The 21,032-nt window shown below is 32.6% G+C and overlaps 2 protein-coding genes across 2 annotated transcripts; one reads left to right on the plus strand and one right to left on the minus strand.

The window, feature by feature from the left end:
• The first annotated feature begins 8,998 nt into the window (after positions 1 to 8,998).
• On the plus strand, positions 8,999 to 11,945 carry LOC119605541 (adult cuticle protein 1). Its single transcript, XM_037958719.1, has 2 exons — positions 8,999 to 9,173; positions 10,763 to 11,945. The coding sequence occupies exons 1-2, from the start codon at positions 9,168 to 9,170 to the stop codon at positions 11,201 to 11,203; spliced, it is 447 nt and encodes a 148-aa protein (XP_037814647.1). The 5' UTR covers positions 8,999 to 9,167; the 3' UTR covers positions 11,204 to 11,945.
• Positions 11,946 to 15,434: 3,489 nt separating this feature from the next.
• LOC119605534 (adult cuticle protein 1-like) lies at positions 15,435 to 16,840 on the minus strand. Its single transcript, XM_037958710.1, has 2 exons — positions 16,553 to 16,840; positions 15,435 to 16,180 (listed from the first exon to the last, which is right to left on the minus strand). The coding sequence occupies exons 1-2, from the start codon at positions 16,556 to 16,558 to the stop codon at positions 15,773 to 15,775; spliced, it is 414 nt and encodes a 137-aa protein (XP_037814638.1). The 5' UTR covers positions 16,559 to 16,840; the 3' UTR covers positions 15,435 to 15,772.
• Positions 16,841 to 21,032: the final 4,192 nt, after the last annotated feature.

A 21,032-nucleotide genomic window follows, 5' to 3' on the forward strand; every position in this document is an offset into this window, starting at 1 on the left:
CATACAGTCCACCAGCCCCTATAGACATAGTAACCACCAACCGCACAATAATCGAACACAGTTGCACTTTTTAACATCAAAGATAAAATTACTACAAACTACTAGGAACAACAAAAACAACTCTAGTACTACAAACAATTTAATTACTTACATTGAAACAAACATAAATATTTAAAATTTATTTAACCGTTGGGAATTTTAACTAAACAAAATTAAAATTACAAAAATGATAAATTATAAAAAAAAACTAAACTGAAAAATTGTTCAACAATTGCATGGTTAATTTTTAAAAGTGAATAATAAACAACCGTTAAACAGGTAAAAAATCAAATAATTATTTACGCGCCAAATGATATGAAAGGCCGAAGTGCTTATAAATACTTTGATAAATAAATCTTTTAATCCTATAATCATATAAATAAGATTGTTTGTTTTTTACTCGTTTACCCCAAATCAACCGATTCATATGAAATCGTATGGATTATTATATTAACCCCTTTATTCACAAACAAAATTTCTATTTTATAAACAGTTTATAAATTAGATTTTGTATGGAAATTTATTTTATAAACTTTTATAAAATAAAAATATTGTTTGTGAATAAGGGGGTAAGACTATAAACTTTAGCACATCTTGATTAGATGTCCCCTCCCCTTCATCAACATCAAAAAAGATTGAAATAACATTGAAGGACTCATTGGAAGGTTATACACAATCATCGGACGTGCCTGATCGCATACAAGACAGGAAACTTTGAAACGCTGATCTCAGAGAATGTCTTGGTCAAGCGGAACACGGATGTCTCTAAATTGGGGCACAGAGTGGGCCAGGGCTTCTATAATGAAAAGCCAGAAAGATAAATATGCCGCCGCACAGTGGTATAGGAAAAAAGAGGGAAATAATTCGGTAACTTCTAAACGGTTAATCCGATTTTGTTGAAATTTGGTATGCACAAAGAGGAGGTGTTGTCGAGTTTAGGTTTTGAATTTGGACCAGGGGCCCGGCGGGGGGTCCTCAAATTAGGACACCTCGGCTATGTTAAATTTTTAAACCGATCCTATTTCTTCATTTGAGTTCCGATTTAAAAAAAATTTCGTATATAGAATCTCCTCATCGAGCACTATAAAAAATTTACCTAGCAATATTATTTTCATCCATAAGGTTAACTCTTAAATTTGTTACATATATGGATGAAAATAATAGTGCTAGGTAAATTTTCTAAAAGATGTTGAGTTTTCCCTAATTAATTTGTCACAGTTAGGTAGATTTTTTACTCAAAATCCAAAATTAAATAAAAATTTCGAATTTTCTTATTAGAAATCCCGGAATTCCCAAAAAAGTTTTAAAAAATCTCAAAAATGGGATTTTTTGGTTTTTTGCCTATTATATCCATACGAGGGTTATCGAAACCTGTTACAAAATTATTAAGAACATATTGGGTCATATAAAACAGGTCACTATAATTTGTTATCGACTATGCGATTTGAGAATTTTTGCTCAAAATTTAATTTTCCATAAAAAATAGGGTTTTTTTGGATGGACCTGGTCCCCTCGGAATCAAACATTTTTAGGTTTTGTTTCTTTTATCGTATTTTATGTAAAGTCAGCTTTCCAAAAAGTATAAATTCTATGAACATCTTCTTAGAAACTTTTTAGATAACTTAAAAAGAAAAAGATACTTTTTTCCCAAAAAAATGACAAAAAATCGCCTTTTTTTAATTTTTTAAATTAAAATGCCTATAACTTTGGACTCAGTCATGATTTTTACATAATTCTTTCACTGTTTGATATATAAACTTGTTGTTAAGCGAATAAAAAAGAAATGGCGAACATCAGGAATATTTGGAAACCTAAACTCGACAACACCTCCTCTTTGTGCATACCAAATTTCATCAAAATCGGATAAACCGTTTAGAAGTTACCGAATTATTTCCCTCTTTTTTTCCTATACCACTGTGCGCCGTTTACCTAATCATAACACAAGCTTCCAGTCAGAAGTCCGAGCAATAACGGAATGTGTAAATTGGATAATAATAAAAATGGCGCCCACAGGGCTTACCCCCTTATTCACAAACAACATTTTTATTTTATAAAAGGTTTATAAAACAAAATTTCCATACAAAATCTAATTTATAAACTGTTTATAAAATAAAAATTTTGTTTGTGAATAAGGGGGTTAATATATTTACCGAAAGCCAGAAGGCAATTAGGGCGATATCAGGTGATAGAATTAAATCTAAGACAGCATTGGGTTGTAAGAATGTTTAACTGAGTACTCTTCCAGAGGAAAGGTTTATATCATATGGGTACCAGGCCACTCGGGAGTAGTCAGCAACGAATGTAATAGTTTTAAAGGGAAGGAAGCTCGAGATAGTAAACCTGACGAACGCAAAACCATTCGACGCAACAAAAGCTAGATTAAAAATATGGATGAGAGAATCCCATAAGACCTCTTGGAATAATGAAACGGTGGATGGAATCACAATGAGGTTAGTATGATGGTACGTATTCTGAGTGGACACACAGGATTACGTGCACATCTATACAAAATTGGACGAGCGGATTCAGACGAAATGTAGAGCATGTAGAGAGGACAGTGAAACTCTGGAACACTTTCTTTGCCACTGTCAGGCATTCGTCGAAGTTAGTTCCAAGTATCTTGGAAGTGATGTTATCCGAAAATAACATTCCTGACTAACACTTCTTAGGAATTACGTCCAGGAAACTGAGTTTCTGAACATTGAAAAATAATACATTCAGTGAACCAATTTGTTTTTGTTCATGAAAAGGAGGGCACAACAGGCCGGATAGTGGCCTAGGTGTATTTCCTCGGATTTGATGTAGTATACATCCTCGAATGAACCTAACATTGATTTTCTCTTTTCTTATTTATAACTCTACGAAATATTGATTGCAGACCCACTAAAGTATATGTATTCTGTGTCCTTATTAGTTTCTAAAACGATCTAGCCATATCTGTACCACTAAACGTCTGTTAAAAACGGGATAAGAGCTGAACGGGAGGAGCCTCAAATTCAACTAGCCTCAAGTAACAAATATCAGAGTACAACGTTTCTGGAGAGCTTTACATGATCGCTTGCCTTAATATGATGGTCTTTTTCAAAGTGAGCTGGACACGACTCACCACCGTCCCTTGTGACTTGCAAAGAATGTATGAAAGGAAATTTTTGTACATGGCTGACGCAGGTATATGCACAATCACTTTTCTCAAATACTCGAACTACTAATCTCTGACCAATTCAGTCCTTTTGGGAAATGTTCAACAATCCTCATTCAAATTTACTCGACAGCATACACACAAATACATTGATAGGATGTCTGTTGATTCGGAAAAAGACATAACCATGGGCCTGCACCGTGAGAAAGAATCAGAAAAGAAACAATTATTAGAATTTTTGGAATTCAGGCATAACACTATGCGACAAAAGTAAATACCTGGAAAGTGACACTACTTTTCTGAAAGGTGGATCCGAGTAGAACAATAATCTGTTTTGAAATTCGCCGAACACCTCCAAAATCATGAGATACGGATAAAAACCCGTTTTTTGTACCTTTAAGCGTTCACAAGTCAGTAACTTTGTTGAATCTGAACCGATTTTAAGTTTCTCAACGGATTTAGAAAGCAGAAGCTGAGGCCTTTATATCATATAGAATGTTTAATACGTATGCATTTTGTCGGCAAACATATTTTTTATTTTAGTTTTGCACTGTTTTCCAAGTTTAGGGATGTTTTTACAAAGTATTTTATATAGGAACCGTACAATTTATTAATGCATTAGAAAACCATGTCCTTTCATGAGTAAAACGAACTTTTGTTTTTAATATCCATTAGCAATTGACGGCGTTATTGATCTTTTTCTTAATACAAAATTGTTCAAAAACTTATTTTCTGAAAGATGCGTCATATGGACTATATGGTTAAATCCGGGCCTATCCTTATAACTCTTTATGTTTATATAAAAGTTATTTATGCTGAATTTTATCGTGATATTAATATAATTAAGAGAATTATGGAATTAAAGTCATTTTCAGAAGGAAGGTTTGTATGGGGGCTAGGGTCAATTAAATCTGTATTATTTAAAAAATCGACAGTATCACTAAGGATATATCGCAAACCCATTTATACCGATTTTTATATTGATCGGGCTTTATTTGACACTAATCCCCAAAACAAACCCTCCTTCAGAAAATGATTTTAATTCCTTAATTTTCTTAATTATATTAATATCAAGATGAAATTCAGCATAAATAATTCTTGTTCTACTCGGATCTACCTTTCAGAAAAATAGTATCACTTCCCTGGTATTTCAATTTTCGTTTACTTTGTGTCACAGTGTAATTCGTTTTATATAAAACTTTTCTATAATGTTAAATTTAGGAATTCAGATATAGAAAACATATATATATAAAGTCTTAGTAAAATCGAGTAATATTAACCCATAAAAGGTTAAGGTCAAAATCAAATTAAGCAATATTGGAAAATTTTCACAAAATCGTAGTGAAATATTATTTACTTTTCAACAGATTTAAATGTAACTTAGAGAAATATATCATATTTATACCCCATATTTATAATGACATCGAAAATATCGTTATTAAACCTTAAACGTAAATATATTTTTATAATCATGTATAAAAAATCTTATAATATGTATGTATATATGAAATAAATATGCATTTTTTATATATTACTTAAACACAAATATATATTTAAATATTTGAACTTCCGTAGTACACATCCGGTTAAGAATTTCCTATATTAGACAAATATAAATTATAATACACAAAATTATTAAGAAAATTCGATTGTAATTCCAAGAAATATTTTATGAAATCCATCAAGATTAACCATCTTTTACAATAATTTAATAATTAATTATTTATTATTAAATAATTTAAAATATGAAATTCAGTTTTAGGCGTTGCCATTATAACCAACATATTACAGACATAGTACACATTTAAAGTAAACAACTAATCTATAACAAGTACAAATTGCAAAATAACACCCCAAAAAAATTGACCAAACGAGCGGGCGGTGTCTTAAATGTGCAAAAGGTTTTTATCAGAACATACAAATAAAAACAAAACAACATTCATTTAAATTCATTTCAATTCAATTTACTCATGGATGGATGACTGTTGTTAGACTATGTGGTGAAAGGTTACACCAACAACAAATTCCGTATGGTGTTATATGTTGCAAGTAGTGTAGATTAGGAAAATACCAAGAAAAAAACACGTGAGTAATGTATACATGAAAAACCCTTTTAGCGATTGCAATGTGTTTATCAGATTTTAAAAGTTTCTGGAATTTGGAAAAAACAATAATGGACTTTGGAGATCTTGTTTTGACTTTGAAAATCCACTATATTTTTGATAAATTTGATAGGAGTCATTTCTCCATTAGCTGTTTAGTGTGTAACCAAAACGTAGAGAAATGTATTTCGAAAGTAGGTACTACCAAGAACAGGAAAATATTGTACAAGTGGTGGACTCTCTTCTTAATAGGTAAAACCACTACCAGAAGTTATAATTTTTCATTAAAGATCCCAACATTTTGTTCAGATATAACCACAGTAAGTTATTGTCAAGCCTATATCTGTTTGCATTTCGGGACCTGATGTAGTTCTATAATTATCTATATTTTGATATTTTCCATTATATTTTTAAAACGATTCACTGATAACTAATTAGATGGTCAGTTGTCTGATCTCCTGCGTGTACGATATCGAATTCCAACATGAATGTTTAGATGAACGCAACTCTTTTGTAAGGTCGTTCATTGAAAAGAAGGTGTAAGTTACATCAGATTCAAAGAAAAACACCTAGGCCTGTTGTGCGCTCCTTTACCAGAATCTCTGCGTCCTTTTTACTGACAGACTACAGCACTTATCAGTGAAATTTAATATATGCAAAGATCTGTTTTCCAATATAAAGTTTCTACATTAAAAAACGTATGCTAATGGATTAAGACCAGCTCCTATTCAAATCAACGAGCAATAGGCCAAATGGAGGAGTAATACTCTAGATCCTGCTTTAGAGTGATGAAAATTGATTTGTGTCAATCTCACCATTTAGACTATGGTCTTGAGACTAAGAGGGTGTCTTCCTAAACACTCCCATGCAAATAAGGCTCTCAATACTTCAGATAGTGTATTTTTTGTCGGAAAAATCGGCACCTTCATTACATTTCGGACCTTCTTCAGACTACACTATTTAAGGGATTCTTCCTAAACACTCCCATGCAAATAAGGCTCTCAATACTTTAGAGGGTGTCTTCTTTGTCGGATGAACCGGTATCTTCATTACATTTCGGATCTTCTTTAGACTACACTATCGATCACCTTTAAAAAGCTTAAGAGGGTGTCTTAATAAACAGCATTATGTGAATACTTTCAAATAAAAGCACTCATTACCTCAGAGAATATCTACTATTTCGGAAAAATCGGCACCTTCATTACATTTCGGACCTTCTTCAGACTACACTATTTGAATATCTGCCACCTTTAATAAGGATTTAAAAAGACCTTCCTCTTAGTCTCTCTCAACGGTCCCAAATAGTAATTTTCTTAAAGATCGTTCAGGGGCTGTCATCTTTATTACTCTCTAACAATGAGTTAGAAAATGGGGGTTGAAGCACTTCAGAAGGTTTTGATGGTATATTGTGGATGGCCTTCATGATATATCACTGAGAGACAGCATCGATTCCGCCGAAACCTCACCCAACAATGCAGCTAACCGTTCACTCATATACATAGGTTTAACGTAGCTTTGGAACTAGTTTTTGCTTTACCAAATCCCAGATATGGTTATCGACTTCTGTAGTGGTTTTAGAACATTGTTTCTTCAATCCGTTTGAGAAGAACTTTCGTAAGTTTTTCAGAGGAATAAGACCCGAGTTTCTCAATAAACCTTTGGATTTCTCGGAAGATTTAATCACTGTTCCATATCAAGATCAAGTTTTGACTCCGCTAATACCTCACCCAACAATGAAGCAATGCTAAGCGTTCCTTCAAACAAGGTTAACTAAGCCTTCGAATTAGTTTTTGCTTTACCAAATCCCATATCTTTCGTAAGTTTCTCAGGTGAATTAGATCTGAATTTCTTAATAAACCTTTGGATTTCGCAGAGGATTCCGTATCGAAGTCAAGCTTCTACTCCATACAAAATCCCAAATCTGGTTATTGATTTCTGTTGTGGTTTTAGAAGATTGTTGGATTTAATCCATTTGAGAAGAACTTTCGTGAGTTTCTCAGGTATACTAGATCTGAGTTTCTAAATAAACCTTTCGATTTCCTGGAGGATTCATTCACTGTTCCATATGAAGATAAAACGCTTGTTGTTTTTTTTTTCGTATACAATTCGTCGTCGAATCTTATATGATATTCCACTAGGTAGGTAGGTAGGTTGATAGGAGAATGTATATTACATCAAATCTGAAGAAATACACCTAGGCCACTATCGGGCCTGTTGTGCGCTCCATATCATAAGAAAAAAATGGAACTGAATGAATTATTTTTCAGTGTTCATAAACTCAATTTCCTGAACGTAATTCCTAAGAATCTTCCAATCAGTGTTAGTCAGGAATGTTATTTCCGTAATAACATCACTTCCAAGATACTTGGATCTAACTTCGACGAATGCCTGGCAGTGGCAAAGAAAGTGCTCCAGAGTTTCACTGTCCTCTACACATGCTCTGCATTCGTCTGAATCCGCACGTCCAATTCTGCATAGATGTGCACGTAATCCTGTGTGTCCACTCAGAATACGTACCTTCATACTAACTTCAGACTTGCTCATTTTGAGGAGATTTTTCGTCTTGCTCTCATCAGGGTCACCCCATAGGATCTTCGTGGTTCTACCCACTGTTTCATTATTCCAAGAGGCCTTATGGGATTCCCTCACCCATATTTTTAGTTCAGCTTTTGTTGCGTCGAATGGTTTCGCGTTTGTCAGGTTAACTGATATTCCACTAAGAATCAAACTTATGACAAGATCTTAATATTTTCATCTATAGTTTCGAATGCACTAACTGCAACATAGATTTTTTGTTTGCACCCTTGGAATTCTCAATTTTTGTTGTAGCAGACTGATGCCGATTTATCAGACTGATAGGAAAATTGAAAGCGGTAAATCGGAACAGACACGATTATAAGGCTTCAATTGCCATATAGCTATTATATGATTACTTTTTTTACTTTTTTGAAGTGTTGCGAGACGATAATAGTTTCGACTCCATAAATTTACAAAGTCCGACTGTGTATTTTCCTATCTCATTTTTCTTGAGCTGCCCAACTCCATTGAATTACTAACTATCAACTTGTGAGATACCTTCTGATCCATCACCAGTACTGAATGATTACTTTACTTAAATGGGGTATAAGGAAACACCCCAGTTTTCCTACAGTGTATTATATATAAACTTAAGGTTACTCAGGATTTGAAAAGGTTGCTGTTGCAATAATGTGTTAAGGTGGACTTAACAATTTTCCAATAATTTAACAGTTACGATTATTGTTTATTTCTCATTACTGTTGTTGTAATATTAATCTAATTTATTTATTGTTGTTATTGTGATTAAATGTAACATTGTTGTTAAAAATACCAGATATATGTATGTATTCATTTTGCTGTTATTCATTTATCTAATGTTGCAGTTGATGTGGTTGTTATTGTTATTAATTTTTATTTTTGTTGTCCATGGCACATGCATGCCACTTAATGTTGCTGTTATTGGTTTTTCTAGAGTTATTTGCTCTTGATGAAGTTGCTCGATTTAATTTTTTTTTTTAATTTTATTGTTATTATCATATATTTTCCACCACACTTGTAAATTGTAACAAAACTTATTTAAAATTGTTACTTGAATTTGTTCTTGTTGTTGTTGTTATTATTTTATAGCTTTTTGGTGTGGCCGAAATGTAAAGTGTCTGCCACACAATGTTGAAAAAAAAAATGTTAAACTGAATATGTACTTCAACTCTAAACTCGATTTATAAAATTTTTTAGTATAAAAGTTGGCATAAATTTGTTAACTAATTCAGAATCAAAACAAATAGCGTTCATTGAACAACAGTTTGAGTTCAAATTTAATAGTTTATTTTCAATTTCCAACTTCTTTTCCTTTAAATCCTTTCAACAACATGAAGGTAAAACAAACAACACTGTGTTTTAAGTGTGTGTTAATTTGAATGTTAAAAGTGCAAAAATTTAAAGTGTTAAGTGTCAAAGGATACGGATTTAAAATATTTCTTTTTTTTTTCTAATTTTGAAAAAAATTGTTTTCAATGATTCCTTTTAAAATTTATATAAAATTTTTTCTATTTTTTGTGGCATTTTGTTAAAAAAATATTGAAATTGTGGACGTAATCTTATAAATATCATGCGAAACAAATTTGTAATTACGTTGAAAAAATATTTAATAACTCCAATAAAGCATAAAAGCTTTTTCAATTAAGTTTCAAAACATCCGAAAAGCCTTATGAGATATACAGTGGGAATTTCGAAACAAAGTTGAATTTTACATAAAAATATATGTAGATATCTTGATTGATCAAGATCCTCCCCAGTACTTCATCTTGGTGAAGCCTGGAACTGTCCAGTATGATTTATAAGATCCACATTCAAAACTTAAAATCAAATAAAACTCTGAATAAGACGATGTTTACAAATAAAAGTAAACTTGAAAGAGATTTTAAAGTCCATATAAAAAGATTTAAGATTTCAGAAGGAATCTTAGTCCGAAAATTTTTCAAATTTCTTAAATTAAAAGTGTTAAAAGTTTTATCTAAAACAGATTAGAGGCCGTGTTGTTCACATTTCGCTACGAAATTCTTTTAAACTTTCTGCAGAACCTTTCAGAACCTCTGATCGTGGCAGGATCCAAGAACGTTTCCAAATTATAAAATTTCATTAGAAAAGTTCTCGTAATGACAATTTTAGTTGAGAAAAGTATCAAACTTAAACTATTTAGAGTTTTTCTTCTTCAAGTTAACCATCTTTCGAGCCATAGTCCAATATCGAACACGAAAACTCTAATATTTCAGCCGATCGAATGATAGATATTGGGCCCAGCGCTTCAGTGGTAGATATTTGAAGGATATCGTTATTTTCCCATTATGTATGGGTTTAAGTAAAAAAAAAAAATAAAGCTGGACTGTATAGTCGGGCATGGCCGAATTTATTATACCCTAAACCAGTTAGAGTTTCTAAAGCGATACTAATGGTTATAAGTCAATTATGGACTGACCTTCTCATATTCTTAAGGGGAGCTTGTATTGCGGCTAGGGTGAAAAGAGGAAATAGTAGTAGTATTTATATATAATTGAGTTATGCAAATTTTTGAAGATATACTAGTATATAAATATGATCTAGAAAGACCAAAATCGGAAGGTCGGTTGTATGGTGGCTAGGTGAAATAATGGATCGATTTCCAAGGCCAAATGTCGTTAACTTTTTTAGAAATACCGATTTGATTACAAGGTTTATATGTATAAACAAGGGGGTGGATATAGTGGAATGAACATAGATAATATTAATTTCGAATGAAGGTTATCTTGGGTAAATATTATTGTAAGATAAGATTATATAGATCAAATATAAGATCGCAGAGATCAAAATCTAAAATTAATAAAAAGTCCCCGACATAGTCGTCTAAAATTAGAATATAAAACTATATCCTCTTTTTAATAAAACTTTATATAAAACTAATAATTTTCATTTCTAATCTCATCTACAGTTCGTAATTGCCGTAGTCATGTTGGCCCTTGCTGCCGGTGTTCAATCATCTTTGATTGGTGCTCATGCTCCTGGTGTATCGTATGTCACTTCTGCCGTACATCCAGCTGGTCCATGGGGAGGACCTTTGGGATGGGGTGGTCATGCTGCTGTTGATCACAGTGCCTGGGGTGGTCCATTGGTAGCTCCCTTAGGCGGTCATGGTCTTTGGGGTGGTCATGGTCTCTGGGCAGGTATTCCCGGTATCTCTCTAGCTCAAGGACCTGCTCTTGGTCATGCTGGTCTTGGCCTCGGTCATGCTGGTCTTGGTCTCGCCCATGGTGCTCATGGTCCTGGTGTATATGTAGCTAAGACTCGTGGTGCTGTGCACACAGCTCCTTTGGCTGGTCATATTGCCTCTGCCACTTCATTGAATGTGGCTCCCGCTCCTGGTACGCATTAAGTCAACATACCCAACACGTTCATAGGCACTACAGCTATCGTTTAATAATCCAACAATCTGATGACACCAAGATGCCAAACTAGTTATAAGTTAATTAAAAATTTGTTACACTCTCCTCAAAAACCTGCTGTCTTCCACTTAGTATAACTTTCGCTTTACTAATGTCTTTGTCCCCTTTCCACTTCTCTTTCAATTCCTCCTAGTTCTTTTCAGCTTTTTGAGTTCTTCTTTCTAGCAGCTATTCCTGAAACTAGCACACACTATCAACATCAGCCACATCACCACCGCCTGCAAATATTTTCCATCCTTTTTAAACACCTATAAGGATCTCAATGAAAACATCTTTTTGGCAATTGAATTTTTGATTTTTTAGTCCTGTTAACCACCAAGTCCAACAACAATCAAGAAGAAGCTATCACTGGCACATTTTCAACAATATCTACCAACTATTCTATTCTATCTATTCTGAACACTTTGTTCTCTTTCTGTAACTGTTCTATGTACTATCTCTCTAACCAACTACAACTTTCTCTCTGTTTATTTCTATCTATTTTACTCATTAACTGTAAATATTGTATAGTATTGCAACAACATAAATCTCGAAAAAAAATCGAACAAAAAAATGTTTAAACTATCTTTGATCTATAAGAAAAACTTTGTTACTGTTTAATATTGTTTCCGTTTTTCTTAACTTTTTTTAGTGATTTTATGTACAAAATAAAATAAAATTACAAAAAAAAAATATATAGATTAGTGTTTAATTTTTTTAAGAATGGACTTTTTGTTAGGCGAATGTACCAAAAGTTAAAGATCAAGTCATGAATGTATCCTGTTATGCCCTCATAACAAAAACGGAACATTTCGGAAACTGCGAGACATTGATCTCATGGTCAAGCATGAAAATCTATTGTTTAAAATATGTATATCTAGGCCAGTAATCTATATTAAAAATAAACGGAGGTATAAGCAGAAGAGGTAAGTCAAAGAATTTGATAGCCGGGTGTCCGCCATTATCGATGTGTAATTAAAAATCTAAGGATTAACAGTTGAAACAAATCATATTTGAACAAGTAAAAGTATTTTATTCGGCTATTCCGAATCTTATTGAACCCTCAAAGCATGTGTCAGAACTTAAAAGTAAATTTAGTAAGGTGGCCCTTTATATACCCTTTATGATTCTTTTCAATCGGTCCACGATTTACTCATTTATTAGATTTTTGTCATATTTTACTATCGTGTGTCGAAAGGACATATGTATTTTTAAATGATTTATAGAGAATAACCTGATTTTCTGTAAGATCTTTATCATGTCTAGAGTGTTTTTTAAGTCAAAATTTATGAAAACTTACAGAGAAATTTAAGTTCCTGTAAAACTTGTTAATTTCGAATTTTATTGTTGTATGTTGGACTTTAATTAGTTTCAGAGTTATGGGCAATTATGTGTATATACTTTTAGGAAATTTTAACATATTTTTATACCCACCATAAAAAAAGATGGGGGGTATATTGATTTTGTCATTCCGTTTGTAACACATCGAAATATTGGTCATAGACCCACAATTCTGGGTCCTCATTAAATTCTAAGTCGATCTAGCCATGTCTGTCCGTCTGTCCGTCCGTCTGTCTGTCTGTTGAAAGCACGATAGAGTCCCAATAGAAAGAGCTTTGAATTTTCACATAAATATTTCTTATAGGTAAGGTTTGTTTAGTATTGAAAATGGGCAATATCGGTCCACATTTTCTGATAGCCCCCATACAAGTGGCCCCTCGGAAAGCAGCTTTAACAGCCATAACTTGTTTAAAAATACGAATATAGCGATAAAATTCGACATAAGTAAGTTTCTTATGATCCAAAATCACTATGCAAAATTTTATGAGGATCGGTCCATGATTGACCCTACCCCCTATATAAGGTCCCCTTTAGAAAGTGACTGCAACGCTCATTAATGGCTTAAAAATACGAGTATAGCGATGAAATTCGACACAAATAAATTTAATACGAACCAAATTCTGTCTACCAAATTATATTAGGATCGACCCATAATTGACCCTACCCCCTATATAAGGTCCCCTTCAGAAAATTACTTTAACGCTTATAACTGGCCTAAAAAATACGAGTATATAGATGAAATTCGACATAAGTAAGTTTCATTCTAGTCAAACGAGGTTTGATGGTGGGTATATAAGATTCGGCATAGCCGAATATAACACTCTTACTTGTTCAATTTTAAAATTGCGATATTTTTACATGGGATTGAATTTCCATTCAATCCGACTGCTGTCCGCTTTCACATGGATTCTCCATATAGTTGTATTTTAAAATAATATTCAGTAGCGGGCTTTATATGGACGGAAAAAGAACCGATCGTCACATGATTTTTTAACCCAAATATGAACGTTAAATTATGGTGTCCGTCTTACACAGGGGTACATTTTATTTATGAGAAGAACTCAGAAATCTGTGATATTCACAACTTTATGTATATAATTACTTCAGAAGAAGTTTTGAACTAAGGTGGAAAAATGCGATGTGAAAGATCTCCCGGATTAACGTATTAATCTGTTTGGTCAACTCTACTAATAGATTAGGATTAGCTCAATATTTAAATCTTAAATTTCAAAGGAACCGGTTTATACCCTCTGAAGACTGAAGACGATCTTATATGAGAGGTAGGGTGAATTATTGACCGTTTTTCATAAAATGTTTAAGACCGATTTAGGTTCGGTAAGAAGATTTACGTTACTATAAAAGTTTTTTTCTATCAAATTTCATAACTGTACACGTATTTTAAAGACAGCAATGTTCGTTAATTTTCTGAAGGACCCTATATGCGGGTAGGGTCAATTATGGACCGACCATCAATAAATTTGGTAGAGAGATTTTAACTTGTATAAAACTTATAATATGTGTCGAATTTCATCGCTTTACTCGTATTTCTAAGTCTGTAATGAGCTTTTAAAGTTATTTTCTGAAAAGCAGCTTATATGGGGATCAATTTTATGCAGATTCTCATAAAAGTCAGTAGAGAGGGTTTGGCTCGTATGAAACTCGAATTTCATTTCTATACTAGTACTATTAAGCCAGTAATGAGCGTTAAAGTCATTTTCTGAAGGGGACCCTATAGGGGGGGGGATGGTCAATTATGGACCAATCCATATAAAGTTTTGTAAAGAGATTTTGGCTCGCAAGAAACTTACTTAAGTCAAATTTCATTGTTATCCTCGTATTTTTAAGCCAGTAATGAGCGTTAAAGACATTTTCTGAAGGGGACCTTATATGGGGGGTAGGGTCAATTATGGCCCGATTCTCATACAATTTGATTGGATAATATTGGCTCACATGAAACTTATTTGTGGCGAAATTCATTGCTATACTCGTACTTTTAAAGCAGATATGCCCGTTAAAGCTGTTTTTCGGGGGGTCCACTTGTATGGAGGCTATCCAAAAACGTGGACCAATATTGCCCATTTTCAATACAAACAAAACAAACCTTACCTGTAGAGAATATTTATGGAAAATTTCAACCCTTTAGCTTACTCCGTTCGGACTCTATCGTGTATTCAACAGACAGACATGGCTAGATCGGCATAGAATTTAATAAGGACCCAGAATATATATACTTTTGTAGGTCTATGACCAATATTTCGATGTGTTACAAACGGAATGACAAAATCAAAAACTATCTTTGTTATAATATTACATATTATGTAAGTTAGTACTATTTAATTTTCCATGCCTAGTGTTAAGTAAGATCAATCCATTTTCTAAGGGGGACTTTGTATTGGTTGTAAACTCAAATAAAAGCTTATTCTGTACATCCAATTTTTCTATACGTTCTTCATGATTTCGGGTTTTATTTCACAAATGGCTAGCTCGAGAAGAGTAGGGATAATTTCTAGATTATTCCCAAAGCACTAGTATTTCAGGGCAACGCAGAAGAAAACTATAAAGGCAACCAATTGGCTCATTACGATTTCCGTACTTGTTTAACTGTTAAGATGATGAGCCATTCTGCTGAATTTCGTATACTTTCAGCCCAAAAGTTCATAATTAGGGCTCTGAAATGATATTTTCTGCAGCGTTATCAAAATCAACATCAAACTGTATCTACAATGATTTGATTTTGTTAATGATTTATGGACAAATTAGTTTGGAAGCAAGTTGTATTATGTTGTACAGATGCTGTAGGTGTAAAAAGTAATGATTAAAACACATTTTTCTATTTAATTTTTTGATCTTAGAAAAATATTTGCATATATTTTTCTAAATTTTATTTATGTTCTTGCAATATGCTGCACATTATTGACATTTAATGAGAAGCATAGATAGATTAAGAAAAAAGGATAGCTTAAGATAAAGACATAGAAAATAGTTACAGATACAGAACAGATAACAATAAAAGTTCGTAAAAATCCTTAATTTTGTATGATTGTTGTTGGACTATAAATTCAGAAAGATGTTAAGCCAAAGCGCTGTGATGTTGAGTGTGTGCGATGGTAGGGCGCTTTTGAAACTACATACAACTATGAGACTTGAGTAATGGGGGTATTTCGTCAGTTATCAGCAATTTAATGGGTACCGGGAGCTGGAGCCACATTCACTGAAGTGGCGGAGGCAATGTGACCAGCCAATGGGGCGGTATGGATGGCACCACGTGTTTTAGCTACATACACACCATGACCATGACCATGAGCACCGTGAGCGAGATCGATAGCAGCATGACCATGAGCGGGTCCTTGAGCTAGGGAAATGCCGGGAATACCTCCCCAGAGACCATGACCGCCCAAGGGAGCAACCAATGGACCACCCCAGGCACTGTGATCAACAGCAGCATGACCACCCCAGCCTAAGGGTCCTCCCCAGTGACTAGCTGGATGTAAGGCAGTGGTAACATAGGATACACCAGGAGCATGTTGAGCAATCAAAGATGATTGGACACCAGCGGCAAGGGCCAACAAGACTACGGCAAATACGAACTGTTTAAAACAAAATTAAGAAATATTTAATGTTGTAATTAACATAATTATTAAAAACTTTTTAACAATGATATGTCGCTGACAGGCGGTTGATGTGCAACTGAAGTTATGAATCCAAAATAACTTAAGTATGCTTAACTTGATTTGGAGTTACGTTCTTAGTTATGATGTATAAGAATCGGTAAATATTTTTACAATTTCAATTGCATTTCTTTGGTTTATGATCTCAATTTATTATAAACATTTAGTCTTCAAATTAATTATCTAAAGCTAATAATTTTTTTTTTATAAGTTTTTTTTTTCTTATTTTGTTATTTATAAACTATATTTTCTTAAAAATCACTTTTTCACAAACTCCTTCGTTTAATTTACCTTCATGTTGTTGAGAGGATGAAAGGAGTAGAAATAGGAAAATTTAAATTTAACTCAAAACTAGTGTTCAATGAACGGTTTTTGACTTGTTTCTGATTTTATTTACCAAATTATTCCAACTTTTATACTAAAAAAATTGAAATCGAGTTTAGAGTTAAATTATGTACATAAATGTGTATTGTAGTTTGGAATGTGTTTTTATTTGTGGCAGTTACATTTTGGCCACACCAAAATCCAATAAAAACAAAGACGGAAAATAACAAAATAACGACCACCACCATACCACACACAATAACAAATAAATAAACTATTAATAATATTTTTAATTTTCTTAAATATTTTTAATACCCTTCACCGTTAGTGGTGATTACAAGTGTAACTCTTTGAGTGCCCAGCAGTTTTACTAGGAGCCAAAGTATTTTCCTCAATGTCTACTAGATTGACTCTATCATCAATCTAGTCTATAGTCTAGTCTATAGTCTAGTCTATAGTCTAGTCTATAGTCTAGTCTATAGTCTAGTCTATAGTCTAGTCTATAGTCTAGTCTATAGTCTAGTCTATAGTCTAGTCTATAGTCTAGTCTATAGTCTAGTCTATAGTCTAGTCTATAGTCTAGCCTATAGTCTAGTCTATAGTCTAGCCTATAGTCTAGTCTATAGTCTAGTCTATAGTCTAGTCTATAGTCTAGCCTATAGTCTAGTCTATAGTCTAGTCTATAGTCTAGTCTATAGTAGTCTAGTCTATAGTCTAGTCTATAGTCTAGTCTATAGTCTAGTCTATAGTCTAGTCTATAGTCTAGTCTATAGTCTAGTCTATAGTCTAATCTATAGTCTAGTCTATAGTCTAGTCTATAGTCTAGTCTATAGTCTAGTCTATAGTCTAATCTATAGTCTAGTCTATAGTCTAGTCTATAGTCTAGCCTATAGTCTAGTCTATAGTCTAGTCTATAGTCTAGTCTATAGTCTAGCCTATAGTCTAGTCTATAGTCTAGTCTATAGTCTAGTCTATAGTCTAGCCTATAGTCTAGTCTATAGTCTAGTCTATAGTCTAGTCTATAGTCTTGCCTATAGTCTAGTCTATAGTCTAGTCTATAGTCTAGCCTATTTTCTAGTCTATAGTCTAGTCCTATAGTCTAGTCTATAGTCTAGTCTAGTCTATAGTCTAGTCTATAGTCTAGTCTATAGTCTAGTCTATAGTCTAGTCTATAGTCTAGTCTATAGTCTAGTCTATAGTCTAGTCTATAGTCTAGTCTATAGTCTAGTCTATAGTCTAGTCTATAGTCTAGTCTATAGTCTAGTCTATAGTCTAGTCTATAGTCTAGTCTATAGTCTAGTCTATAGTCTAGTCTATAGTCTAGTCTATAGTCTAGTCTATAGTCTAGTCTATAGTCTAGTCTATAGTCTAGTCTATAGTCTAGTCTATAGCCTAGTCTATAGTCTAGTCTATAGTATAGTCTATAGTCTAGTCTATAGTCTAGTCTATAGCATAGTCTATAGTCTAGTCTATAGTCTAGTCTATAGTCTAGTCTATAGTCTAGTCTATAGTCTAGTCTATAGTCTAGTCTATAGTCTAGTCTATAGTCTAGTCTATAGTCTAGTCTATAGTCTAGTCTATAGTCTAGTCTATAGTCTAGTCTATAGTCTAGTCTATAGTCTAGTCTATAGTCTAGTCTATAGTCTATTCTATAGTCTAGTCTATAGTCTAGTCTATAGTCTAGTCTATAGTTAGTCTATAGTCTCGTCTATAGTCTAGTCTATAGTCTAGTCATAGTAGTCTCTAGTCCCTATAGTCTAGTCTATAGTCTAGTCTAAGTCTAGTCTATAGTCTAGTCTAAGTTAGTCTAAGTCCTAATAGTTTATAGTAGTCTATAGTCTAGTCTATATTGGTCTATAGTCTAGTCTATAGTCTAGTCTATAGTCTAGTCTATAGTCTAGTCTATAGTCTAGTCTATAGTCTAGTCTATAGTCTAGTCTAAAGTATAGTTATAGTCTAGTCTATAGTCTAGTATATATTCTGGTCTATAGTCTAGTCTATAGTCTAGTCTATAGTCTAGTCTATAGTCTAGTCTATAGTCTAGTCTATAGTCTAGTCTATAGTCTAGTCTTCTAGTATAGTTTATAGTCTAGTCTATAGTCTAGTTATAGTCTAGGTCTATAGTCTATTCTATAGTCTAGTCTATAGTCTAGTCTATAGTCTAGTCTATAGTCTAGTCTATAGTCTAGTCTATAGTCTAGTCTATAGTCTAGTCTATAGTCTAGTCTATAGTCTAGTCTAGTCTAGTCTATAGTCTAGTCTATTGTCTAGTCTATAGTCTAGTCTATAGTCTAGTCTATAGTCTAGTCTATAGTCTAGTCTATAGACTATAGTCTAGTATATGTCTTCAATCTAGAGAGTAAACTATCGTCTCTATTGACTTATACCATAGTAAGTAGTTACTTAACTCACCAGTAGCAATCTATTGCAGAGCTAATTGATAATTCAGAAGCAAGTGTGGAAATTATTTGTATTAGATTGAATCCTCCTTGGAAAGGCACTTCTTAGGCTAACTAGTTTCAAAGCATGTTCTGAAACCAAAAATAAACCCACTATTTCAGAACAACCACCCCGAACTGCAGGGCATGTATAAATATCAAGAGGAATGTAAATTTTTCAATTCCGTTAAAGACTAGACGGATACAAATATGTGTGTTATTTCATATATATCTAACTCCATATTGTAAACAGATGACATTGAATCGTTAGATATTCTGACGTCTTTCATTCACCATGACAAAATAATATTTATTGATTGAGATAGGGAAAGTATGTTATAATAACTTACATAAATACTTATGCATCCTTTTACAATTATTTTCAAATTATTCTTCCATTTGCGTTTTAAACAAATTGATGCAACATTCATTATACAGTTTAACCGTTTTTTTGGTATGGATCTATGACTTTCATATAGTTTAATGGCTGATTACTAATCCAAATGTTATTTCGTGCTGTAAAGCTAATGAACTGTAACATCAAATTGTATGTGCTTTTCAGTAAAAACGAAAGACTTAAGAACGAAACTTTTTATTTTTTTTGCTTCTTCACAAAATTTTTACATATTGTGGGACTATATTCAATACTCAATGCTTCTACTAGTTCATGAATATGATTTTATCTTAACACCTTTTATAATCAGAATTTATAATTTTGAATTTATGAACTTATAGCTGACAGAGTATTTATTTAATATCAATAAATACTATACTTTTCTATATAGAATTGCGTAAAAAAACTAAATTATAATAATTATTATTTTGATTTATTTGGATATTAACATTTTTATTATGTGTTTAAACAGATTGATGCAACATTTAATTGATAGTTTGAATTATTAGTATGAATATATAACTTACATACAGCTTATATTGTTGATTACTCATCCAAATGTTATTTCATGACATAAAACTAATGAACTGTAACACATGATTATAATTTCAAATTGTATGTGTCTTCAGTAAAAATGAAAGACTTAAGAACGAAACTTTTTTTAAGATTTTTATAAAATCTTTTCATGTGTATGTCGGACTTTTTCTTTACGTGAACAAAAACGTAGTTGAGAGTAGTGATATTCTATACACACTTATGTATATGGATGGACATTAGAGTATTCCTTGGACATATTTTTATGGGCATACCTCCCAAAAAATGCTTATTATATAATACAAAAGAAGGCGAAAATTATAACGTTACCGACTGACTGTCTGATTCATCATCGCACAACCAAAACAGTTGAAGTTAGAAAGCTAAAATTTGGAAAGATCATTGGTTTCACAACACTAATATGGAATTTAGGGGACAAAAAAGCATTAATTCTCCGAAACTAAAAAAGGTAAAACAAAACGTCAACACTATTCGTTACATACTTACAAATTAAGCGGACACTTTCTGACAGTTTTTTATACTTCGACCCTTTTATGGACTAAATGGGTAAAAACTTTATTAATCAGTGAAAATAGAATTAAAATTTTGAAATTTGTTAGATATTCGGATATAAACGGGAAATTTGAATTTATTCAAACTCAATGCAACGAATTTTTTTAACATTTGAAAAAGTTTTATATTTAGGAACACTAATATACTAATTGGTTAACTCTGGTACTAATACTTTTTCGTTCTTCAAAAGGTACTTTTTTAATATTCTTTAATAATGTAGAGCACGGGATAAATGAGAACGTTTTAAGGGGGACTTTTTGATACTTTTTCGTTCTTCAAAAGGTACTTTTTGAATTTTCTATAATATTTAGTTTAAAAACATAAAATTAAGCTTGCAGTAGTAAATGAGAAACTATAAAATGGGACTTTTTGGTTATTTAACTGGTACTTTTTAATTTTTCATATTGAACCTAAAAACTTGAAATTAAGCATGAACTTTTTGGTACATTTTCGTTATTTAACTGATACTTTTTAGATTTTCTGAGTTATAGAACCTAGAACAGATCCC

This window comes from Lucilia sericata, unplaced genomic scaffold, assembly GCF_015586225.1.
Source record: "Lucilia sericata isolate MDLA Ls3-8-SP2 unplaced genomic scaffold, ASM1558622v1 Contig000495F_arrow, whole genome shotgun sequence".
NCBI lineage: Eukaryota > Metazoa > Arthropoda > Insecta > Diptera > Calliphoridae > Lucilia > Lucilia sericata.